The 26,745-nt window shown below is 36.8% G+C and overlaps 1 protein-coding gene across 3 annotated transcripts in view; it reads left to right on the top strand.

Annotated features, from left to right (window-relative positions):
• UBE2W (ubiquitin conjugating enzyme E2 W) overlaps positions 1-25,207 on the top strand; it is a 30,000-nt gene extending 4,793 nt beyond the window's left edge. For 2 of the 3 annotated variants that reach the window (XM_089517475.1, XM_089517477.1), the window contains exons 2-6: positions 11,699-11,790; positions 14,731-14,833; positions 18,291-18,446; positions 21,841-21,916; positions 23,363-25,207. In XM_089517475.1, coding sequence (XP_089373601.1) covers positions 11,699-11,790; positions 14,731-14,833; positions 18,291-18,446; positions 21,841-21,916; positions 23,363-23,376 — 441 coding nt within the window. In that variant the 3' untranslated portion in view covers positions 23,377-25,207. Of the gene's footprint in view, positions 1-1,272; positions 1,524-11,698; positions 11,791-14,730; positions 14,834-18,290; positions 18,447-21,840; positions 21,917-23,362 lie in introns of all 3 variants that reach the window. The other variant, XM_089517476.1, reaches the window with a different exon arrangement.
• The last annotated feature ends 1,538 nt before the right edge of the window (positions 25,208-26,745 follow it).

Raw genomic sequence — 26,745 nt, 5'->3', positions numbered from 1 at the left:
GCATATATGACATAATCTGTTCTACAAGGCACAGTACAGTGGGCCCTTGGTTTCCACTGGGGTTTCATTCCAGGCCCCCTCGTGGATATCAAAATCCGTGGATGCTCAAGTCCCATTTTACTATGCAATGCCATGGTAAAATGGTGTTCCTTATATAAAATGGCAAATCAAGGTTTGCATTTTGGAATTTATATATTTTTAAAATATTTTCAAGCTGTGGATGGTTGAATTTATGGATATGGAGGGCCAACTGTATTTCAGAGGAAGGTTATAACAAACTGCCTCTGAGTATTCCTTGCCTAAGAAGACTCCATGAAATTCATGGGATTGCCATAAGTCGACAAGTGACTTGAAAGCATAAACACAGACAAAAAACTAATTCAGCTCTGGTGAATAAATGTTTGCAGTTTGCTAGAAGGTTTAGGACTAATAAGTATCTTTCTGCTGGGTGTATAATTAAAAACCTGATATATATCTTTTTGTCAAACACACCTGAGAGCAAACAGCGTCAGATACTGATGACACATCTTAGTACCATATATTCTTGTGTACAGGTTGACCTCATGTATGTTTAGGGAAGGTTTTAGGACCAAATTCATGGATTTTTATATTACCCCCATGGATAATTGGAGGGTAGAACTTAGGAGAGGAGACGATTTTAACATCGGATTTAGAAGGAAGGGCGTGGAGAGAAATGGGGTAGTTGGTGGTCAGAGAGATCCAGAGGAGGAGGATGGGAGAGAAGGTTTTAACATCCAATTGGGAAGTGGAGGGAAATGGGTTTTTTGTAGTCAGGGGAAATCCAGAGGAGGTGGAGGAAGAAGATTTTAACATTGGCTTGAGAAGGGAGTCACCTCTTTCACACACAAACCCGTCTTGTCAGCTCTTTCAGAAATCAGGAGCATTGGGGCTGCTTTTTAAGGACCTTTCTAAGCAATATTACTGTATTGACCCATTTGTAAGTTGACACTGGATTTTAGGGTCATTTTTTGGCATAAATGTTTTGACTTCTAGTCAAGTATATATGGTATCATGAAATGTTAGTCTAATATTATGTTATATAATGTGCTAGCAGTCGTAAGAAACATAAGCTAATGATGCAGTTTAGGACTGAGACTTGTCAAAGTCAGATTCATTATTGGGAAAACAAACTAATAGTTATTATATTTATTTGGGCCTGTGCTATCAAAATAGTTTTTGCCATAGAATCATAGAGCTGGAAGAGTTTTCAAGGACTATCTAGTTCATGACTCCCAAACTTCGATCTTTCAGGTGTTTTGGATTTTAGCACCCAGAAGTCGCAGCCAGCTTGTGGGAGCTGAAGTCAAAGCACCTGGGTGACCAAGGCCTGGTAACCACTGATCTAGTCCAGCCTCCTGTGTACAGGAATATACAACTAAAGCATTCCTGAAAGATGACAATACAACCTCCGTTTAAAGACTTCCAAAGAAAGAGAGTTCACACACACACACCCCGAAGCAGACTGTTCCATTTACTATCAGGAAGTTCTTCTCATTGTTTAGGTGGAATATCTTTTCTTGAATTAAATACATTGATTTATGTTCTAGTCTCTGAAGCATCAGAAAACATATTCGTCCATCTTCCACATGACATCCCATATAATATTTATATGTAACTTTGTCTTCTCTTCTTCAAGCTAAACCTGCTCTAAGTTGTTCCTTATAAGGGCTTGGTTTTCAGACCTTTTACCATCATGGTCACTCTCAAAACAGCTCGTTAGTATGTAAGAACGCAGTATCTCATGGTTCAAATTTTATGGAAACCATAGCTCTTTAAAATGGGAGCATAATTATGTCCCTCTCCCCCCCCCCCCCCCATATCATGAAAAAGAGATCAGAATATTTCACTACTTATTTTAACAACTTTAATCAGTCATACCCATTGCAAACACTATGCCACAGAAAGCCAGGGTTCTAGTGGACCTGTTTCAAGTTCTGTTCAGAAATCATAGGTGATAGCCAAACTTAGGAATTTTGGTTACAGTGTGCCCGCGTCATATGCGGCTTTCAGCTTACTCTGAAAACCACTCAGTGGAACAGAAAATGGTGCATGTGATGTCCTGCCAGGACTGATTGACTCTCCCCCTGCATTTTCTTTCACATTGGTTCAGGCCATAGTATGTTTAGTGTAGGAAAAGTTCATTGTATTAGTTTGTGGGAGGAGCTGTAGGATTCCCCTGCATTATTTCCAGGTTTGGTTTGCCCTTTCCCAGCATGCTCTGTTGTAGCTGGAAGCTTTTAGTTTGGAGCAGTCTTTGCTGTGAGCAGGCAGAGAGCTGACTTTTGGTGGCAAGCAGGCCCAGACAGTCGGAAAGGGCATTTCTTACACTTTAGCCATTTCAGTTACCAATTTAGCCAAATTAGTTACCAACAACAAGTGACTAAAGAATTCAGGAGCTGAAAGACCCTGCACCAGCTCCATTGAGTGAGGAGAGCAAACTAACATCAGACCCAGAAAGATGACATCCAGAAGATTGCTGAAACTGTAAAGTACCTTTTGTTTAGAGCTGGGGAGGAGAAAACTCTTTATTTTGTCCTTTAAATTAAATTTCCCCCCTTTTGAACTTTACATTCAGCTTCAGAGCCTTTTTTGGGTAGAAGAGTTTGATCTCACCAGGGTACCGGCGTTGCACACCCAAACCTGCCACCACCTTTAGTTGGGTGTGTCTTCACAGTGCACGTGCCCATGGCATGCTCACCGTGCCACAGCATGTGCACAAGCACCATTATTTTGAATGGGGCTTGAACATATGCAGTATTTGTCTTACACTGGGGTAGTCCAGAATGGGTCCCCTGCGTAAGGCAAGGGTGCACTGTATAATTAGGAACTGTAGTTTGTTCAAAGTTTGAAATTGTTACTTCTGATTCCTTTCAAAGATATGGCTATTTTCACTACTGAAAAGTCTTGGTTTCCTACTGCATCTGAACTTGGCTTTTCTGCTGAAGCTGTGAGCCAGCCCAAACCCCACAGAAATAGTGGTTGACTTGAGTACATTTCCTGTATCTTGTGTCGATTATCCACTTAAAGATAATACTGCACCTTATATGATGGTATTGATGATATAATATTTATAACTTGCTCTTCTGTTACAAGTACACAGAATAGCATCGAACATGAAGATGTGTTTATTACTATCCAATAAACACATTAACATATAATTGTGGCTTGGTAGTTGATACAGTTATAAAAAGCAGTTTATAAAAAGAGAAACAAAATACAAGCAGGACTTAAAGTAAAAGTACAGTGGCAGAAGTAAAATATGTTATACGTTAACATTAATTAGGTGTTACATATTAAAAACCCATTGAAGACACAGAGATACTGATTAATTAAATAAAGAGATATACTAAAGTCCTGGTGTCACTACCAAGAAGGCACTGTCTTTCCTGCTCACTTGCCGTGTCTTCTGGGATAGCACTCTAGAATAAATCCTCCGATGCTCATAATTTCCAAATAGGGATATTTTAAAACAAGAACAAATATTCTGTAAAATAATCTGGTTCATGGCCATTTAGGAATTTAAAGATTGGAGCCAGTGGTTTTTATCTTTGTTCATTATTTTTTTTAAAAAATACAAAACTAGTACCTTCATCTTCATTAACAATATAAATGCATATGGTTTCCGTATGACACTTCTTTCTCTTCTGTCTTTCCATCAAATTAAAATTATATATTTATTGAATATCTATTATTTTGGTATTCTTGAGTAGCCTTATTCTTATGTATCTCCTTGAAATTCTAAATTCTCTTTTTATCCCTTTATCCCTCTCTTACTCAAATAAGATACACTTCTTGCTTATACTTTGTTTTCCTGCATGAAGTTAACACTTCATCCTTCTTCCTCTTCTTCTTCCACTTTTACCTTTATCTTGTCATCTTTTCTTTTACTTAGTTTATCTGTCCCTCTTAACCAATTTATAGCTTTTTTCTTATCTCTCAACAAAATTTTACAGCAACTTAACATCTATATCCCATGCTTTGTCCAGTACATTAATAATGGTGACCATTCCTTTTCAGATTTTTTTGCAGACTTTTCACTGATCAAAGTTGTTAATTTATCCATCTTGTTTAATTCGTTTATTTTTATTAACCATTCCTCCACCATGGGAATATCCTCCAATTTCCACATTTTTGCCAATAATATTCTTACTGCCATCACTAGGTACAGAACTGTTCTCCAGTATTTATTCTCATTTTCTTTGCCTAGTACAGAAGTTAAGTTCAGTAAATATAGTTCTGGAACAAAGGGATAATGAATTTCAAAAATCTTCTGCATTTCAATATGAATTTTAAACCAATATTTTTTTTACTTTGGAGCAGGCCCGCCACATATGATAATATGATTCTATCGCTTTCTGGCACTTCTAACATGTATTTTCTTGACATTTATAAAATTTAGCCAATTTTAATGGTGTATAATACCCTCTATTCATAACCTTAATGTAATTTTTTTTTAGGTCTTGTTACAATGTAAATTTGTCTTTCTCCCTGCATTCTCTCATTCTTCTAGTGATATGTTATGCACTATGTTCTGAGCCCATCTTATGTATGTTTTTTTACGGTTTCCTGCTCCAGGTCTCTTGTTAACAGTAACAATAATGTTATATATTTTAGACACCTTCCCTTTGCCGTTTCCCCTAAGTATTCCATCCATCTCATTTTGTCCTTTCTCAAAACCCTCCAACACTCGGTCTTCTTTATATTTCATATTGTTTCTCTGCAATTAAACCAATGCATTTTTTGTTCATTTATTTCTAGTTCTTCCCTTGATCACATCTCTATATTCCCTTTCTCATCTTTTTTAATCACGTCTTTGTATCTTATCCAGTCCTCTCTATCTTCTCATCTCCTGTAAAAGGCTTCTTGAGTGGAAATCCATAGTGGAATTCTAGTATAAAATTGATTTTTAATAAGTGTCCATATTCTTAATAACACCTATATAAAGTGGTTTTTAAAGTCTTTTTTTACTGTTACTTTATTGTACCATATGAATGCATGTCAGCCGTATCTTATATTTGATGCCTCTAACTTAAGTAAATTTTTCTTCTTTAGCTTTATCCATTCTTGTATCCATAACAGGTCACATGCCCTGAAGTACTGTATAGCTTTAAATCAGATACTGAACATCCTCCCTTTTGTTTATCATCTTTTAATATTGTTCAATTTATCCTGGCCTTTTATCCTCTCCAGATAAAATTTCTTAGTTCCTTATTCCATTCTGAAAATATCTTATCCTGCAATATAATTGGTAAATTAAGGAATTTTGGAGTGGATGGGAAGTTGACATGAGATTATATATACAGTATATGCTCTGACCTGTTACTACCAGACGAAGATCTGCTTGGATCAGATGGAACTTCTATTCTGTCTTCAAACTCATTATGCTCATAACAATAATCCATTTGGGATTATTAAAAATAAAAATCATAGGAAACAAGATGGAAACAAAATGACCATGGCATGAAAACCAGACCCAAAGAGCTTTCTTCCTCCTCCTAGCAAGGAAAAGAACCACTGAAGAACAAGACGTTCATATGTGTCCTAAATGATCCTAAGCAATAACATGATTTATTGCATCAAAAGCCTCTGAGGCATTCTAGGAAAATCAACATTATCACACATTGCCGGTCAGTCTCTCTACACAAATAATCCAGTATCTTGACGAAGACAGTTTTTGTTTCAAAATGAAGCCTAAAAATTAGACTGGAATGGATCCAAATAATTTTCATGAAAGAAATTCTGGAGTTGGGATTAAACCATGCATAAAAAGCTTGAAACCATGCATGAACAGCTGCATAGCATCCTCCAGGTGTCAACTATAGCTATTCCTTAAGTGACACTTTGCTTCTTGTCAGCCCCAAATCTAACCTCCCCTTGGTGCCATGTTCCTCTGAGAAGCCCTACTGAGATTGTCCCACCAGTGGTGGCCTGGAACTCACAGTAGGTCTTCGCTTTGAGAGTCCTCCCAATCCCTAGTCACAAGGCTGCTGCAACCATATCAAGCTCATACTAACAATGGTAACCTTAATTGGGATTCCATGGTTTCCAGGCATTTGTTATTGTTCCCTGGCTTGACCCACAGGGAGGGGCAGGTAAGAAACAGCTAGTAGTAGTAGTAGTAGTAGTAGTAGTATTAACCAGCCCTTATAACAGCAGTGCTAACCATGGAAATCTGAGTGGGTGATGTGTTGAAAATCCTCTCCCACCTTTTGCTGTTTCTGCTGCCTGCCTGTTAATTGTTGCTATTTTCAGTTGAATTAAAGATAATATAGGAAAATATTGTGACTCATTCAGATAAACCCTTTAAGTACACAAACCACAAAGGAATAGTCTGTCACTTGAAATGTTAGCATATTTATAGGATACTGGGTGCTTGGTTTTATTTACAGCATCTTGCAAAAATATTCACCCCTCCCCTTTGACGTCACATTTAATTGTGTTACAACCTGGAAAACATGCATTTAATTAATATTGTTACCGCTTGATATTGTATACAACACTGTGAAAGAGCAAAATATTTTTATTATTACTATGCAAACAAGCAGCTTCATGAAGACCATGAAGCTATCAAAATATATGTGGGATACATTTATGCAGAAGAATCAGGATTGTGTTGTGAAAACATATATATTATGACCTTGACCAGTATTACCAAATATAAAGAACTGTTTTTCTGGATAGAGAAGGTTATCCACCAATACTCAGTGGCCAAGTGAATTTGAGAAGAAGCAACCCAGAGGCCATGGGCAATTATGAAAGAGCTAACTAGACAGATCCACAGCTGATATGGAAGAAAATGCTCAAGGGACAAATATTATCCATAACTCCACAATGCTAGGCTATGTAGAAGAGTGCTAGTCAGAAAGCCATCACTTAAACAAACTTGTATTAAAGCCCAGGTGGAAGAACTTTGTTTTAAATTTACTTATAGTAATGTTTTCAGAACACTTTGGTCCCCCAAATGGCATGCTAAAAGATTATATAAATGGAAAAGGGGAGATTTCAGGTGAAAGGAGAATAAATAGTCCTGTCAGTTGACTGCTATTGTGATGGTTTTAGATCACTAGATAGAAAAATGCACCAATGCTTGCTAAAATGACTCTCTGTAAATAAGGACTCATTCCTGACATTAACAGAATGTATCATTGTGTTCTAAAATACTGACTAAGGCAGCAGTCCTAAAGATTTTTATATAGAAATAATTCCCACTGAATTAGTGCGGTTTAAACATGCATATAATTCTGTTGTAATTTGCCAACTCTTGTTTTTGACATTTATGTTTTTGTTTATACTCCACTATGCAAAAGCCTTCATTTCCATCTGACCATGAGGGTTGGTAGCTCATATTTCATTGTTTTCCCCTTATAATCAGCTAGTGTAAGAGAGATCAAGGGCAGTGTCTGTTTTCTAAAAGGTTTCCAGCTGCTTTAGGCTTCCTGCACTTTTAAGTGGAGTTAAAACACTTGTATTTATGAAAATGTTTTGCAGAATAAACACACACAAGTCTCTGCCTCTAACTTTGGGCCTCCCTGAATTTAACATTCTACTGTGCTTTTGTTGTATTTCAATCATGATCCGTCATTCAGTTGCATACTCCATACTTGAACTCTTTTGTTTCCTTTTGAACTATATGGGACATTCATTCATTTATCAGCTAACACAAACATTAAAAAAAAAAAACATTTCCAAATTCTATTTTTGTTCAGCTGTTTTGTCAAATAAAAAGATCTTTCACCCAGTCATACCTCAGAGGAAGTCAAGGGCAAACCTCTGAACAAATCTTGCTAAGAAAATTCTGTCATAGGGTCTCCTTAGGGTCACCATAAGTTGGAAACAACTTGAAAGCAACAACAACAACTTGTTAACTGCCATCAAGCCAACTTTGACTTATAGCAACCTTAATAATGAGAGACCTCCAGAGCCCTGCTCATGTCTTATCAGTTTTCTTTACTGTCTAGCTTTTACAGCCATATGTAAGAATTGGAAATTTGATGGCATGGACAATCTTAACTTTAGTGCTCAATGATGTGTCTTCAGGATCTTGTCTAGTTCCTTCATAGCTGCTTTTCCAAGTACTAGTTTTTTGAATTCTTGACTTCAGTCTCCATTCTGGTTAATGACTGAGCCAAGATATGGAAAATTTTAAACTATTTCAGTGTCTTTATCTTCTACTTCAAGGTTATATAAATCATCTGTGCTCATTGTTTTTATTTTCTTAATGTCAGTTGTAACCCTGCTTTTGTACTTCCTTGACTCTTCAGGAACCCTTCCACATTTCACTATATTCTGCTAGTAGCATGGTGTCATTTGCATATCTTAAATTGTTGCTGTTCCTTCCTCCAGTTTCCATGGTTTCTCTCCAACCCAAATTCTGCTTCACATATGATATGTTCATTGTATAAGTTAAACAGATAGGATAATAAAATGCAGCCTTGCCTGACTCCCTTGCCAATTAGAAACGATTCTTCCAGAACACAGGCACATAGCCCGAAAACCCCACAAAAAACTATAGGTGCTGTACAGACCGGCACTTTGCGCCGGCTTGCACACGTACTAGGGTTGCCTCGGGGTGTCCTTTCCAGACACCCCGCAACCCTAGTACGTTGTAACGGCGGTGCCCATTCTACATGGGCGCCGCCATTACGAAGTCACGGCCGCGCCGCCTCCAAATGGAGCAACACGGACATGACGTCCTGGTGCCCTTTCCGCAGTGCCAGAAGGAGCTCCATTTTGGAGCTCCTTCCTGGGTTTGTATCTCTGGCGCAGCCTTTACACGGCTGCGCCAGCGACACAAAGGAGAAAGGGGCCAAGTGGCCCCTTTCTCCCTTTCCCCGCCGCTGTTGGGGTGTCCTTGGGGCTTCAAGCCTGGAAAAGTGGCAGATTGGGGCATCAAGGCTGCCGCTGTGACAGCTGGGTCCCCGATCCGTCGGGGAAAGGGGCGGGTACAGGACACCCCAAAGGGGCGGTCTGTACACCGCCATAGAAACCTTTCCACATTCTGCTTTAACAGTAGCCCCTTATCCTGAGTAGAGATTATACATCAGGACAATCAAATGGGTTCTTTAAGAGTGATACATTTCTTTAAGAGTGTGCCATAGCTTTTCATGATCTGCACACAATCAAAAGCTTTGCTATAATCTATAAAGCACAGGCTGATTTTCATCAGAAATTCTTTGGTGTGTTCCATTATCTAACACATTATCCCTAGCACTTCTTCATTTCATAAACCCAGCTTGGACATCTGGTGTTTCTTGCTCTCTATATGGCAGAAGTCTTTGCTTTCACGGGAAACTAATGCAATGGTCTTGTGGTTACTGCAATCTCTAGTGTCCTCTTTCTTGAGCACTGGAATGTATATTGAGCATTTACAGTCTGTGGGCCATTGTTTTGTTTTTCATATTTGTTGAGACGGATTTTAGTTAGAGCTAGAGTAGATGGTACACCATCTGTTTCTAGTGATTTATGTCTTTCAATTGCTCTGAGTGCAGCTTCCAGTTCCCTTTTTTGAAATGGTATTTCTTTGAATGAAACTTATCCTTTCAATGTACAGTGCACCCTTACTTCACACGGGGGAACCATTCTGGACTCCCTCACGTAAAGCAAATTATGCCTATGCTCAAGTCCCATATAAATGAATGGGGCTTGTGCATGCGGTGGTGCGGCAGTGCGCACGCACCCTGGGCACATGCCCCATTGTTCCCTATGGGACGTACCGCCCCTTCTCTACCATAAAGCCACCTTTGACTTATAGCAACCTTAAGAATGAGAGACCTCCAGAGCCCTGCTGTATTTGTTTCCTTCCTCTTTTTATTTCTGTGTGCACTGTATTTGTTTCCATCCTCTTTTTATTTCTATGTGGTCATGTAATGTGTTCCCCTGCTGGTTTTAGAGCATTCCCACTCTAGGTTTATATTTCTCTTTGATTTATTAGATCTTGTGGAAGAGATCTTTTGTTCTTTTTTGTTGTCTTCTTTTTCTACATTGCCTGTTATAATAATTCTCTTTATCCTTGTGAACAAGTTGCTGAACAGTTGCATTTAGGATTCTGACTATTTCTGTCATCTTTTACTTTGTTTCTTGTCTGCCATAACTTCTTGAAGAGTTTCATCTGTCATCCATTGAGGCTTCCCTTTCTTCTTGGCTGCAAAGTGTCTTTTTGCATACCTCCCTGACATTGTCCCTGGCTTCAGTCCAGAGTTCTTATGGTTCCCAAACAGTTAGGCTTAATAGTGCAAATCTATTTATTTCATTATCTTTAAATTTTATGAGGATATTCTTCTGATTGTTTTTCAGCATGATACAGTAGTTGTTTTAGTATTCTTCATTAGCTTAACTCTGTTTTTTAACATTAGTTGTTAATGGTCTATGACACAACCTGTTACTGTTTGCTTGTTTGTTTGCTTGTTTGTTTATTGGATTTTTAATAATAATAATAATAATAATAATAATAATAATAGGTTTTATTTATATACCGCCCAATCACTGGGAATCCGAGTGGTTTACAATAGAGGGGATAACAGACAGTTCCCTGCCCACAGGCTTACAATCTAAAAGACACGACACAAAAGGAGAAGGGAATGGTGAGGGAGGGAGGGAATCAGGTCCAGCATTCTTCTCTCCCTCTGAGGCCTGGACCAAGACAGATGGACCGGAGGGAGGGCTCTTCTTCTTCAGGCTAGCCCCTGATGGAACTGGGGCTATCCCACCTTTCTTCCAAAATGGGATTTGATCACATTTTTCGGACAGTACCTCTGAACCTGTCAATAGCTGAATGTCCTTGTAGATTAAGCTCAGTTGTTTCATTAGCCACAATGCTACTTGCAGTTGTCCTCTGCTGTACCCCAGTAGCTTGTTGAGTGCTATCCAGCTGTGGAGTTTCATCTTCTGACTATCTCTTGTTTCATTTAGGATTGTCTCAATATAGATATCAGACATTCAAAAAGGGTTTACAATGTCTCCTTCCATGCAGTACTAACAAGTGAGATCTGTGCCATTGTTTGTGAGTGATCCTCTGCCAGTGTCGCCCTATACTTTTGATGTTACCCAATAGCTGTTTGGCACATTTAGTCCACCTTGTCATCAAAAGCCTGATTACCTAGTACTACTACTCAGCTATTTGGTTTGCCATGTAAATAGGAGAACTCAACTGGCAACACTTTGGATTTGTTGACATAACATATTTAGCTTATAAAACTGATTTCTATAAATCACTTCTTGATGACCACATGAATTGCTTGAACATGTGCTTGCTTACTCAGAAGTAAATATTCAGGTTGTTCACTCCTAACAGGTGTTTGGAAGATTATAGCCTATGTGACACAAATTTATGTGTTTTTTTTTTAAATTCTCTATAGAAGTGCACCGTTGTTTGGGCATGAATAATATTGGGGACAAATGAAATAAAGGATCTGAAATACTTATTACTAAGGAGAAGGAACTTGTACTTCTCAGTATATCATAAGTATCTCCCAGAAATTATAATGCCACACAAGTTGCAAAGTTAGACCACTATTTAGAAATGGTGCAGCTTTTCATTTTTGGTTTTGTTTTTTTTAAATATATATTTTCATTATGCACCTTTGGAGTATAAACATGTTTGGCAGTATTATATATTGTTTAGTGGTGGCATGTTCGAAACAGTGACAGACTAATGAAATGCTCTCTCTTTTTCCATTAGAAGAGGCTACAGAAAGAGTTATTAGCATTACAGAATGACCCACCCCCAGGAATGACTTTGAATGAAAAGAGTGTACAAAATTCAATTACACAGTGAGTGTCTACATTTTCCTAATTTCTGGCCTAGCTGAAATTGAGACTGAGCTTGATTGGGTTTTTTCCTGGTGATACATTGGTTTGAAAATAAAATATATATATTATCTGACTTGCATGTACAATAATTACTTTTTCAAGTATGGTACAGTATACTTGTGTATAATTATTATGAGATTTACATATTCTGTACATATATAATTCGTATGGAATTTACACATTCTGCACTTTGCCCTGTTTTGTTGTTACCCAAATCCTTGCATGGTTATAAATTTATTGAAAAATCTGAAACAATAAATTAAGATAAATTTATCTATCTTTGTGCTTTGAGGCCTTCTAGCCTGAAGTGGAGTCCAGAATATTTGATTGAAACATATACAATTTTAAGGAGTATTTCTTTAACCTTTGAGATACTTAAATAACATAACCGTTGTACTGTATCACTGAGGTGCTGCCTGTTTGGTTCTGTTCATTTTATGGGGCTAATTTGAAGGACACAGTACACATACTTCCTGGTTCTGAATCACTGAGTTAGGATCCTATTTGCAGTGCATGGTTGGATGTGTACTGCTGTCAAATTCAAATGATTTAGGTACAAGCATTGCTCACTTGGAGACATGATTAAAAAGGGCATCTGTCACTTTTTATAGACAAGAACAGAGTAACTCTGGTCATTTCATGGGTTTTAAGAATTTTTCAAAGTTTTTTCTCACATTTAAGTTTGGGAACTGTCATCATGAAATACTGCTTTATAATAACCTCCAACTTCCTTCAAGAAAGCTGTATCCTTATTGTTCTAAATTACTTATTAAAGTGTTCACAAAGCACAGCAGAGTGGTACTGTGGTACTCATGTATAATTCTAGAAAATCTAGTAAAAAAGCACCCCAAAAATCCTGGGTTGACTTTTACCTTCAACTTATCCTCGGATCAAAAAAAATCCATAATTTTTGCCCCCAAACCTCCCCTTGACTTTTAACTTGAGGTCAAATTATAGTTGAGTATATATGTAATTCCACATTCACATCCTGCATTTATTTATTTATTTTAAATATAATCTTTCTTTTTTGAATTTCAGTTGCCAATATTTTTGAAATTCTGCTATAAGTAAAATAGAGTCAGAGCCCTGAGGAAAGACAAAACATATTTCTCGTGTTATGTTTCCATTTGAAGGCTTTTGTTACCCACAAAGCATTACCTCCTCCACCTTGCCTATCCCTGGCTTATGTTATTCTTCAATTTAAATTTTCAGTTTAAATGGTTACACAGTCATATAATAAATGCTGGTAAATCATCTCCTGTTTCCATATGTTGGCTGTGTGCTGCTACTTCAGCTAGAGAGTAAACACAAACAGTAGGAATTGGGGTCCTTTTTTACTCTTTTTGTAACTCCTTACAAATAGAACATGTGTTTACAACATGACTGTGAAAAGTGCATGCTATTACCTTTTATTGCTTAATATACTGAGTGTTTAAATGGTGTCATACTATTCAAATAATAACACAGTAGTGGTAAATTATAATAATATTGTTGATAATAAGTTTTATTGACACAGTAACCATTACAGTCTGCTCTAAGAAGCAATTGTTTTGAAATGTTAAAAAAGATTAAGCATCTTGAATGTGTCCAGAAGGAGTGTGTATGAGTAAAACTGTAGCTAGTCATCCCTTTTAAAAAATTATCATATTTTATTTGTTGTTGTTATGTGCCTCCAATTTTTTCTGACTTACGGTGACTATAAGGTAACCTTATCACAGGGTTTTTTGAAAGATTTGTTGTCTTCCTCTGAGACTGAGAGAGTATGACTTTTCCAAGGTTACCAATGGGTCTCCATAGCTGTGCATAGACTCAAACCCTGGTCTCCAGAATTGTAGTACAGCAGTCAAACCACTACACCACACTGGTTCTCTTCTATACCAGCTTCTAATAAATACTTAAGTACTTATTAACTACATAATAATAATGGCCCCATACAGACAAGCCAAAATAAAGCTGCTTTGGGTCACTTTGGAGGTATGCTGTTTAAATGATGTATGCGCCCTAAGAGCTGCACCAAAGCTGTGCTCCTATCCTTAAGACTGAATTATGGTTTTGGCACAGCTTCTGGCCTTGCATTCATAATTTAAACAGCATACCTCAAAAGTAACCAAAAGTAGCTTTATTTTGGCCTGTCTGTATGGGGCCAATGTTCCTTATTTTTTGTGATGAATAATGAAACAATAAATGTGCAGTTCTCCCATCTGCTCTAAAGAGTTGGAGGACTCCAGAGGAGCTTGGGTGGATGCATAGGTGTGGGGGAAAGAATTGAGGAAGGGACAGTCCCATTGCACAAATGGAAACCTTGTTTTAAGAACTCAGTGTTATGGTAGAATTTTACAGTCACTGTTAAGTGCTGGTGAGATATGGCTAAATGAGGAGAAGACGAAACCGTACTAAACACAAACTAGAACTTTTAAACATAATCCCTGTTCATTAGGTGGATTATTTTGAGATGAGAGTGTGCCTAGAATATTTATTTTGAAAAAACATGTTCAGTGAGAATAGGTTCTGTCTGACAACTTTCCAAAATGATTAGGAAGTGAAACTTTATCCATTAATAGGTATTGGTAGATGTGGAACTCCCAGAATTCTATACTGTTGGCCAAGTTGGCTGGGGCTTCTGGGAACTGAAGTCCAAAATACCCGGAGAACCAAAGTTTGGGACATGTCTAAAGTTTAGACATAGCAAAGGACATTTTTTTTAGCTGACTACCAGAATTCCATTAAATGCTAAAATTACTTTTTAAAACTGAGGGTTTTTAAGTCTACCTTTTGTGAGGAACAGCTGCTTATAAAATAACTCAAAACCCGTATTAAACATGTTGCTCTACTCATAGCGTTTTATGGTTGTATATGTTAAAGGAAGATACCAATCCTTCTTTTTATGTTTTATTCCTGAAGGTGGATTGTAGACATGGAAGGTGCTGCTGGAACATTATATGAAGGGGAGAAATTTCAACTGCTGTTTAAATTCAGTAGTCGCTATCCATTTGACTCTCCTCAGGTAATATGTACTGTCATATATTTGGCTTGAATCACAAAGCAGTTGTTGTGATATACATTGAATATAATACCAGTATTCATTGACTTTCTGAGGTTTTTTTTTAAAGTGCAGGGATAATACTTTAACAATAAATCTGATACCTAATATCCCTCCCAAATCTTGATACACTGAATAGCCTTCCTGGCCACAGCAGTAGATTATGAGGCGTATAACTGCATAGTGCTTCTCTCGAGCTAGCAGTTTCCTTTTCAAGCAGGTGTATGTCTTTTTATCAGTATTCAAAGAAACTTTGGCCATGTTATTGTAACACCAGAAATGTGCAAAACTAATAATGTAATTGGCTAATGTTAATTAAAACCTCAAAATACACTGTATTGGATATGACTTCCTTTTGTTTTTGTAAAAAGAAAAGAAAACATGCATCTTGAAACTTGAACACTAATATTTGAAGAGCAAGTTTCCATTAAAATGTCTGTATTATAGGTTGCTTGCTTGTATGTTTTACTAGACAAAATTAGCCTGAAAGTCTTATTTTGCCTTTTAGTAGTTTGGTGACACAAAGAAGGCATTCTCTATGGTGACAAAATGGAGCTGTGACTTGAAAGGTCTCCTGCAATAACTGAACTGTAAGTGTTATAACAACACTTACAGTTCTAATTTAACACCAGTCTCCCATTTAATTTGTGTTGCCTGCCTTGTTATTGTCATTGTTGTGTGCCTTCAAATTGTTTCCCACTTATGGTGATCCTATCATAAGGTGATCCTATCATAGGGCCTCCCTTACCCGTTTCAAAATTGTGGTGACTCCTAACCCTTGGCCCACACAGTTGGCTTTCATCAGTTGATCTGGCTGTTTTGTCCACTTCCCCATTTTAAATTTAAATGAACTCCATATGGTAGGTTGAAACATGGTGAGTCTATGGCCCAGTGTCTCTCAGTTAGTTTTGTGGCTGAGTAGGAATTTGAATCTGCCTCTCCCCAGTCAAGGTCTGAACCTCAAACAGTATTGGCAGCATTTACGTTTCAATACTTGAGTACTGGTACTATGGACTGGGGAAGAACAAATTAAATTAGCTAGTATATGAACACAACAGTATATTTTGAAAGATTTTAAATGGGTTTAAAATGTTTGTCTAGTTACAGGAAAGTGAAAGAACAATGCAATCTGATTTGAAAGTATAAAATAAGAGAGAAGACAGTAAGGAATCATTTTATATAGATGCTTTTGGGCAGTGCCTCTCAAGCTATCTGATATGGGGAATTGACAAACCCACCTCCACCCCCCACCCCCCGTATGTAAAAAATTACTACTATATTTGTGTCTATCAGCTATAATTTTTTTCCCTTTAAATTAATTAGCGACTGGCAGGTGCTGGCTTGGGAACTGGCACCAATCCATGGGTCACCACTTTGAGTAGCATTGCTTTAGGGATACATGAGAATACTCATTCTACGTTAACAATGTTAAAATAGTTATTACTTTATTTGTTTCTTCTTCTTTATATCCTTCCTTTCTCGCAGTGCAGGACCCAAAGCTGCTTACAACCTAAATTAAAATAAAATACATCTAAGATCAATTATTGTAGTAAAAAACAATTAAATAGAATATAATATTTTGGCTGAATGGTGCAGTATAAATACAGAATGATCCCTGTATATGCAGGGCCATTAGCTATGGTTTCATTTACCCACATCTAAAAGACATTTTCTCTAGGTATAGGTCTTCCAGTACAATTCTGTGGTATGCATCCAGCAGAAGTAGACCATAAGGTTGCCTTGGAGGACCTAGAAATGCCTAGAGAAGTGATCTAAGAATCTCTAGGTCCTCCAGTGTGACTCTGTGGCCAGTTTCCTGTTGAAGTTATTCATTTCAGTAGGGTTCACTATTATCTGCAGCTTTGCATTTCCATGGTAAATCTGGGAATGTATCCTCTGCAGATATGGAGGTGGCACTATATTCCAAATAAATAAATAAACAAACATTTTTAAAAACACTGAGTTAAAATATATTATGGAGGAAGATTTATGTCCTGCAAGATCATAATTAGAAAAAAGAACTAAGATTAATGCTTCTCAGGTTGGAATGAAGAAAAATGAAAATATTGAACTGTGGATTTTGTTGTTGCTGCTGTGTACCTTCAAGTCTTTTTCAATTTATGGTGACCCTAAGGCTATAGTGTTTTCTTGGCAAGTTACTTCGGGGGGGGGGGTGCCATTCCCCTCCTCTGAGGCTTAGTGTAACTTTCCAAGTTCCCAGTGGGTTTCGTGGCCAAGCTGGGAATTGAACCCTGGTCTCCAGACTTGTAGTTCAATGCTCATACCATACCCCCCCTTGAAATGTACCGATTCCACTATAGCTTCCACTATACCCATCGTTCCATTACAAGAACTGATGATGATGATGATGATGTTGCTTCTTTCCTGCCTCTCTAAGGCTTGAGGAGAGGTAGAGCCCATTAAAATACAAAACTCACTTTTGTTATTGTCAGTTGCCTTTGAATCAATCCATGAGTCATGGTGACCCTGTGGATGTGATATCTACAAATCCCCCTATCCTCCACTGCTCCATTTAGGTCCTTCAGGTTTCTTCTGAGGAGGTTTGTCATTGCCATCCTGAGGCTGAGGGAGTGTGACTTGCCCAAGGTCACCCAGTGGATTTACATTGCCAAGATTCGAAACCTGGTCTCCAGAGTCATAGTCAAACCACTACACCACACTGGTTTTAAAAGGCATATTTAAACTCTGTTTCATAAGAATAAAAACCAGAAACCTAACAAAGACTTACTGCTCAAAATGCATGAAAGTGCATTATATTTTAATATATGAAGTTCCATGTAGGAGATCTCTGCTGAGATGTAGAATAGTTGCAACTCAAAATTAGGACATGTGTTTTGTATGGAAAAGGTCCCAGGTTCAATTCCAAGCATTCCGAGGTGTCTGAAATCCTGGATAGCCACTTACAGTCAGCAGTCCTGAGCAGTATGGACCAGTGATTTCACCTGTATGAGAGAAAAATGCCAGCACTTATTAGCTACTGCATTGTAGGGGAGAAATAAAGATCCTCCATTAATTAGACAATAGCTGATGTGAAACAGTTGTCTTTTACATACTGTGATCCAAGGAAAGCAGAATGTAATTGGTTACTTTATTTCGTTGATTTTAAAATTGTATGTATTTTTCCCTTGAGTGCAAATTTTGGACCATCACATTAATGAATTCTGTAATGATAGTTTAAATACAGATGCTATGTAGACAATGACTTAGAGCCAGATTTAGTTCTATTTAGAATACATTCACTGAAGGCTATACACAAGGTAGTCATGACTGGAAATCCCATTTATTTCAGTAGGTCTCTTTGTTTTTTCATATTAAAAACTGAAGACTTCACTACTGATAATTACATGCTTTTTGACATATTTCAATAAAATGTTAACTGCATTTTTATTTTATTTTTTAGGTCATGTTTACAGGTGAAAATATTCCTGTTCATCCTCATGTATATAGCAATGGTCATATCTGTTTATCTATTCTAACAGAAGACTGGTCTCCAGCTCTTTCAGTGCAATCAGTTTGTCTTAGCATTATTAGCATGCTTTCCAGCTGCAAGGAAAAGGTATGACTTCAGAAATAGAATTGAAATAAAGTAAGCGGAAGTAAGATCTTCCATTTTAAAACTGAGGTTTTACTATTACTTTAATGTTTTCTTTGTAAGGATTTCGGAATAGCTTTGTAACTCTAAGATAACACAGTGCTAGAGATTAAGGTAAAACATATTAAAGTTTTTAGATAAATGTACAGCCAGCTTTCCACATTCTTGGGGGTTAGGGGAACAAGACCCCCGCGAATGTGGAAAATCCACAAATAAGAGATTGGAAGGGCGAGAGAAGTGTGCTCATTCATGCAAGTCCCTCACTTCCCTTCCGATGCCTCAGATAGCTAAGGCCAGCTGTTTGAAGCATTGAAAGGGAAGCAGGGAACTCACACAAATGCTAAGTCCGTGAATCTGGAGGGACAACAATATATTACCTTTTCAGTAACAAAAAGACTAACAAGATTTATTATAGCTGAGCTGTTAAATGCAAAAGCTAAGATAATTATTATACAACTCAAGTTCACAAAGGTTGTGGACAAACATTGAATTATTCATTACAAAAAAATCTGATTCACAATCTTAACCTTGCAGTAATGATGATGATTATTATAACAGGTCCTTTGACATCTGAAAAACTAATGAATGTTGTTGTGTGAGATTTTATATAAAGAACCTAAGAAATTGGGGTTTAAGATTTTTAATTTATTAAATTTAATTTATTAAAGTATTAATATTCCACCCCATATAGGTAAAATTTAATTAAGCAGATTAAAACATTTATAAATAATAAAATTTAAACATTCTAAAAACAGTTTATCAAATTAAAGGCAGTTTTAAAATGTTAAAACATTTTAAAACCATGAACATAAACTGCTGCTGTCTTTGTGTTAAGGAACATGCAGAAGTGAAAACAGTTAATCTGAAAAGGAAACAAACTATGTATGAAAAAGTTTTTTATCTAAATAAAACCTAACCTGTGTTTTTCATTGTCTAGACCTTACATTTTAAATTCTTCCTGAGGGCTCTGTCAGAGATGTCCAAAAGCTTTACTTGTCTTTAAAGTCTTTGTTCATTGAACATTTGAGGTGCTTTTGAAAATATGTGCCCTAAATTACACAAACTCCTAAATCTGATACATTTTAATTGAGAGCTTATATAATTTGAATGGGAAGAGAATTTCACTACTAGTAAGATTTGATGATGGATGAACACACACACCCCCCCCCAGTACTTTAATTGTGGAAATAAATCATTCCTGAAGAAAGCTTCAAAAGAATCTGCCAGTTTCAGGAAGTTAGATACATTACAAATCATTATATTTAAAGACATAGACGTGTTAGTCTGTTCTAGTATATATAGGGATCTTATAGCATTTTAGAAACTGAGAAAGAAGTTTGTAGCATAAGCTTTTGTAGACTCAGAGCCAGTGCATATGGGCCAAAATGTCTGTGCTCTCCCTGGCCTAACAGAGCCTGTATGGATGATGCAGACCATTAGCCCTAGGCTGGTATCGGCCAGTGCAGATGGTGATCTTGTGGTTCTGCACCAATTTCAGCCCAAAGGAGCCTTAGCCCAGAGCATAAAGACCCACTGTTTCTCACAGAGTTTCCTTGAAACTCTTCTCTGAAGGCCTGTGACCTTAGATGGGGGTGCCTGGCTATGTCGGCATAGCCAGGCACTCCATTTCTGCCTTTATGGGCCATGACATGAGTTTTCAGAGAAGATGTGATCATGGAGACAGGTAACTCTAACTGCTCTAACTGCTGCTTAGGTGCCAAAACATGCTTTTTTGTAAATAGCTTATTTGGTGAGGGTTTTATTTCTAACTCTTCTGATACAATAATACATTTCAGTCAGCAGATGATAGCCTTCCTCCTGGCACACGCGTGCGCACGCACACACACACACACACACACACACACAGAGTTCAAAGGTAAAAGTTTGGAACTGTTCAGTTCTTCTAGAATTTGGTTTGCAGGAATGAACTGTTACCACTAGATGTCTCCACATCAGTATGAAACAGCAATATTAACTCAGCTGCAGCCTGGGAACTTTGTTATGTGCCTTCAAGTCTTTTCCAATTTATGGCAACCCTGAGGTGAACCTATCATGAGATTTTCTTGACAAGATTTGTTCAGAACGGGTTTGCCTTTGCTTTATTCTGAGGCTGAGAGAGTGTGAGTTGCCCAAGGTCACCCAGTGGGTTTCCATGGCTGAGCAAGGTTTCAAACTTGGATATTGGAGAGATTGATTTATGTTTTAGCAGTAGCAGGCTTAAATGGAAGGCATGAGGCTATGTCTAACTCTTCAGTTGGCACAATGGTGTCAGTACTGTGGGTGCATTTTCTCCACTCACTGGCCATAGACAAGCTGGATGAAGATTTACAATGAATAAATAATGGGACTTTGTCTATGTTTTAGCCTCCTGGTGTTGCAACTTCAGGAAATGAAAATTCTCTTGGAATTATAACTGGGATTATAACTCAGCCTGGGATTGGGGTGGGAGGTAGGGTACATACTTCCCCTCCCTAAGATATAGTCAAGAGTCCAGCACTTTTGTCAAGAAAAATAATTTGGAGGTAGGGCAACGTCTAATCAAACACCAGAAGCTAGGAGAGTAGTCTCAGAAAAAAGACAAAGCTCATAAATGACAAGTTAGTACTGTACATTACTGTCTTAATGTATTTTAATGACTTTATTCTATTATTACTATTAATCACACCCTTTTCTCAAAACTAGGACACAGGGTGGCTCACAACATTAAAAAAAAGTACAAGTAAAAGCATACAAAAATGGTATATTAAAAGAGAGTTAATTTATTACAGTATTAAAACAAATTACATGTTAAAAGAATAAAATACAGCTAAAAAGATAAAAATGTTAAAAATACTTTAAAACAATACAACACCCCAGCTCATGCTTTAAAAACTTTGTTTTAAATGCCTGTCTGAACAGGCAGGTGTTACCTTGCCAGCAGAAAGCCAACAAGGAGAGGGCCATTCTGCCTCCCTGGGAAGGGAAATCCACAGTCTAGGGCAGTGATTCTCAACCTTCCTAATGCCGCAACCCTTTAATAGTTCCTCATGTTGTTGTGACCACCAATCGATGGTCACGGTTCCTAAGACCATCAGAAATACGTGTTTTCGATGGTCTTAGGCAACCCCGTGAAAGGGTCATTCAACCTCCAAAGGGGTCGCAACCCACAGGTTGAAAACTGCTGGTCTAGGGGCAGCCATGGAAAAGGTCCTCTCTCATGTTCCCATCTACCGTGCTTGTGATGGTGGTGGGACTGAGAGAATGGTCTCTCCTGTAATTATATATCCATTATATAATTGACTATGTCACTGAAATATACTGTTGTTGTTTTTTGAGGGGGTTGTTTGTTTGTTTGATATCTGGGTCTTCTTTATTGCAGAGACGACCACCAGATAATTCATTTTATGTAAGAACATGTAACAAGAATCCAAAGAAGACGAAATGGTGGTATCACGGTGAGTTATTTATCTTGAAAATGTTCTGCAGAAAGAATAAGAAAAATTGCTTAACCTTCTGTATTAATATTAAACATTTGGGATTCTTAACAATAATAACATAAAATAATGCAATCAAATGCATTTAATCTGGTAGTGTATTAATGGGTTGGATTTGATTATGAAACCTCTATATACAAAATTGGTATAGCTAAGAAGTAGAGCATATTTTCATATTTCTAGATTTAATTGGAAAGTGATGTATTTGTGAGCATATATCACCATTAATGATAGCATAAATTCAGAGGCAAGAGGAACCAATTATCAGCTTTGTTGTACGGCAGTACTTATCATACACCTTTTGTAGCAAATAAGTAATAGTGACTGTAAGTAAGAGTTCAATAACTACCAGAATAAACTAGAAATATAACCACCCACTTGCTGTGAGAAGAAACAAGAATATAATATTGGAGCCAAATGCAGAATTGAGGGGAGTAATGTCTTCCCTACATTACAAATGATCCTTTTGTGTTATGAAACTAATGTTACAGGAGACAAAGTGCTGCCTGTAGCTAAAGACATCTCCAGCAGTTAGGTACTCTCTTGTTTGCGAGGTATCGAAACTTTTTTCACTTTTTTACTTCCCTACAGTAGTTGGGAGCAAGGGTGGGCAAGTATGAAATCTTAGAAATTAACTAAATGATTAATTCATTCACTGCTTTTCTGTAGTGATTTCACAACAACTTACTAAACTAAAAGATTTCAGGTGTTAGTGCTTGTATCCATTAATTAATTTTCAGCATCTAACATTAGCAAATTCATTTTCAAACCTTATGTTCCAAACTCTGAGGGTTGCTGGGGGGAGGGGCAGCAATCTTGACCATGTTTTAAATTCAACTTTTAACAATGCCAGTATGTTGGGCATTTCTTCTTCTGTAGCTCTTGAAGCTGCCTGAGAACCCACACTAGAGATTTTCCCATCCCTTTGGACCAGGCTTTGTGGGTGATCATTGAGTTGTACTAGAAGAGAGAATTCAAAGACACAGCCATGTTAGTTTGCAGAATCAGTATATAAAGATTTTGTAGCACATTTGGGACTAACTGAAAGAAAGAAGTTGGTAGCATGAGCTTTTATAGATTTAAGTGTACTTCCTCAGATGCATTTGGCAGACTAGGACAGAGAAACGGTTTTCTTCCCATTTCCTCTAGAGGATTCTGTTACTTCCAAAATCCTTTTATTTATTTGAGTAGATGGAAAGCAAAACAATGATTCAGGAGTTAGGATATCTGGTTCTCCATAATCTGTACTTCATCATAATCTTTTTTGTTCCTTATTGAATCGGTAAAACAAATCTGTATTACCACATGTATTATTAGATAATATTCCTGAATTAAATTTCTTTATTGGTTGTGATCTCAAGTACAAATATAATACACTACATAATATTTTTTTATATTCTTTTGAAGATGACACTTGTTGATGCCACCACCATTTTGTGATTCGCCTAACAGAAGATAGTCCTACTGAGAAAATGAGCACTTTGATAATTCAGTCTTTGAACTTTAGCCTCCTGACTGGAAGTGAGAAATAGGCAATGAAGACTACTTCCTTTGACTGCATTTTTACTAGTGTGCATTCTGGGCGCATGTTGATCGCTGGTTCAGTCCATGCTACTGACATGCTTTTTTTAGTCATACAGTATTAATGCAGGTGTCGCAAAATGTCAGAAATCAATTTTTTAACTTTTTGGAAGAATTTCAGGTCTTCATGTATTGTGCAATAATACGAATTTCTTGACGGTTTTGGTGTAACCATTGCCGGCAATAAGATTGTATCAGGAAACTTATACCCCTGCCACAAGAGAAGTTAGATGCATGATAGGGCCTATGAAAAGTTTTAAGTATATTGGGATTATAAGTAATCTATATTTACTTTGAAAGCCACCTAATCGTTTAGATATGATTCTGTGCACTGTGATCATAAAACTAGCAGCGTGAGTTAAAACATGCTTAGCTAAAGAACTAATAAGATCATTGCATATTTACTGAACTGTCAATGTCTTGACAAGGAAAAATTTTTTTCCAAGTTATATCAGCAGAGAGGTACATTACTATGTTATCCCTATGGTGAAATAAATACCTTTTTATGTGTATATTATATTTCTGAAGCAAAGGTATGAGTAAAATAGGATAGAAATGATTTAATCAAGGCAAACTTTGTTCTGTGAATGGGAACAGATGGCAGTGATACAACTGAATTTGCTGCAGTCCATAATTGGGCTTGTTAATATGTACACTAGAGATGTTTTCAAAGTAGATTGCACACTGTTATTTCATACTAGCCTTCAGCATGAGCCCTGTTGCCTACACGATATTTCATTTATTTATATGTTTGGAAATTTTTGTTTGAGTTCATTGTTTCTTTTGTTGTGTTGTATGTCATATTTGAATGTTACAAAACAATATTTTCACTGAAAAGCTGTCAGAAGATATTTTCTTGTAAATTATTTCTTTACCTTGTAAACATTTATCTTGTCTTTTAATCCTGTATTATAAAGGAAGAAATACATTTTGGACAGAGACGAACTGTTTTGACAAAAAAAGTGTGGATCTTTTTATTTGTGCTTAAGACAAAAGTATATTTTTCTTACCTTCCTTGACCCATACAGCCATAGCAATTTTTCCAGGTTTTTCCTTCAAATATCTGATTACAACTAGATCTACCTTTTTATATAGAAAAAAACAATTGTCAAATAATAGTGAATTGTTCTTCACCTCTGTAATTTTATGATATTTCATCTAGGCTGTGTTTTTAGGAAGCACTGATGTGTCTTTTATAAACTTACTACCTTTACACATATGCAAACTTTCTATCAATGCTCTTTTTAATGTTGCCTTATCGTTGCACTAAAAAAGAAAATCAAATTTAGTAGTAAATAAATGAATGTCTGAACTGAGCAAAACTCTTACTTGATTTTTAAAGTAAGAACCAAATCAGCTAAACAGACTTAACAAAATTGGCTGAGGATATTCTAGGGTTTTTGTTTTTATTACTACTTGTATTTTAACTTAGCAAATTTTATAGATATGCAAATCCTACTGCATCTACTGTCTACTGTTTAAAACAACTCTAATTGCTAAACTCAGGGGTGGGTACACATCACATGAAAGGAAAGAGTGTTCTGTAGACACAGTGAATTACGAACTATCAATTTGATAGGCTTGTTTTTAAAAGTGAAATGGCATATTTTCTATTTTGAAGGAATGTTCATTGGCTTCTTAATTAAAAATGAATAGATACTGTGGATATAATATTGCATACAGATGTTCATAGTCCTCAATTACATAATGAGAAGTATCTGTTCAAGCCAAAAATAATTCTGAAGGAATATGTATTCCTTTTTATTGTTTTCTTTTAGCCTATTGTATATACTCATCTATAAGTCTAAAAATTTATGCCCAAAATTGACCCCCCCAAATCTCAGGTGGATTTATTTATGTGTCAGTATGGTAATGTAATAGCAGCTCTTTCAAATTTCCCCATGCAGTTGGCAGAGCAGTTTATTGCTCTTACAAGCAGAAAAAAATCCTGAGTGATTAATTGATATTGCTGTTCATTTAAGAATCCTCTCCTACCCGCACATCTGGCTGAAACAAAAGCTGAAACGATAAAGCAAAAAGCCTCAATGAGAGTCTCTCTTGCCATACGCACACATATACACACTGAAGAAGCTTCCATGTTTTACCCTTGACCTATCCACGGGTCATGGCAAAATTCATAATTTTGGCCCCAAAATGTGACCTGACTTATACATGAGGTCGACTTATAGTTGAGTCTATACAGTATGTTTTACCTTGTAAATTAAATCATACCAATCCATTAAGAGGTATATTCAAACTGACAGTATGCATGATCACTAAACCACTGAATATTTAATTGGTATCTTCGTACCTGCATAATTCACTTGAACTATGTGTTAGAAAAATATGTATTTTCTTCATACAGCAGAATTATGTAATCATGTCATTCTCTAATCCACAGAGAACGAACATCTTTATATGTCAGAAAGTTTAGATTAACTCATCCATCACAAAGGCTAAAGCCATTGTCCCAATAATATGGATTATGGTATATATATTCCACTGATATTAAAAATGATGCTTTATTATTGCACATATTTTTATTTGCCTATATACATATCACAGGTTGAATTAAATAGAAATTACTAAGCAAAACATTAAGTATCTGGGTTTCTTTATGCAAATAACTGTGTTTAAAAAGTACTGTGATAACACTGAGTCAGATCCAGAGTTGGACTAAGTGGAACTCTACAGACTAGATAAAGGGAGGAAGCAATGTTTGCTGAGTCCCTGCATCTAAGACCTTTCATGTGATCTAGAGGGCTGGAAAGTCCTCCAGAACAGTGTGAGAGGTTGTGTTTGGTATGAGCAAAGTGAGGAATTGGTAAAAATCATGACCCCAGTCCCTTCAGAGGGCAGTGGCTGCTGCATCCCAATAAAATGAGCAACTGTATTGTGTTGAGGCAACTCTGAATCTGGCCCATTGTTTTCTTGACATTTTTCTGCTTTTAATTTAAAGTGGCTATTTTTAAAGAATTGCCATGCAGAATAAAATTTAAATTCTGTCATATCCAGCAAGTAATTGTATTGGAAAACCTACATCTGCCTACTATTTCAGGCATGCATACATTTACAAATTTCTCTCATGTCTCCCCCTTCATTGCTTTTCCCCTTAAACCAAAACCCAAATGCTTTGGCTTGACTTTACAGTAAAGGTGCTCCACTACTCTGATAATTTGTTTGTACTTTTATGCTCATTCTCAAGTTCT

The sequence above is a fragment of the Sceloporus occidentalis genome, unplaced genomic scaffold (genome assembly GCF_023333645.1).
Source record: "Sceloporus occidentalis isolate IW3139 unplaced genomic scaffold, rSceOcc1.0.p SCAF_3, whole genome shotgun sequence".
NCBI classification, from domain to species: domain Eukaryota; kingdom Metazoa; phylum Chordata; class Lepidosauria; order Squamata; family Phrynosomatidae; genus Sceloporus; species Sceloporus occidentalis.
Note: the sequence above shows the minus strand (reverse complement) of the source record. Positions and strands in the feature narration are given on the sequence as shown.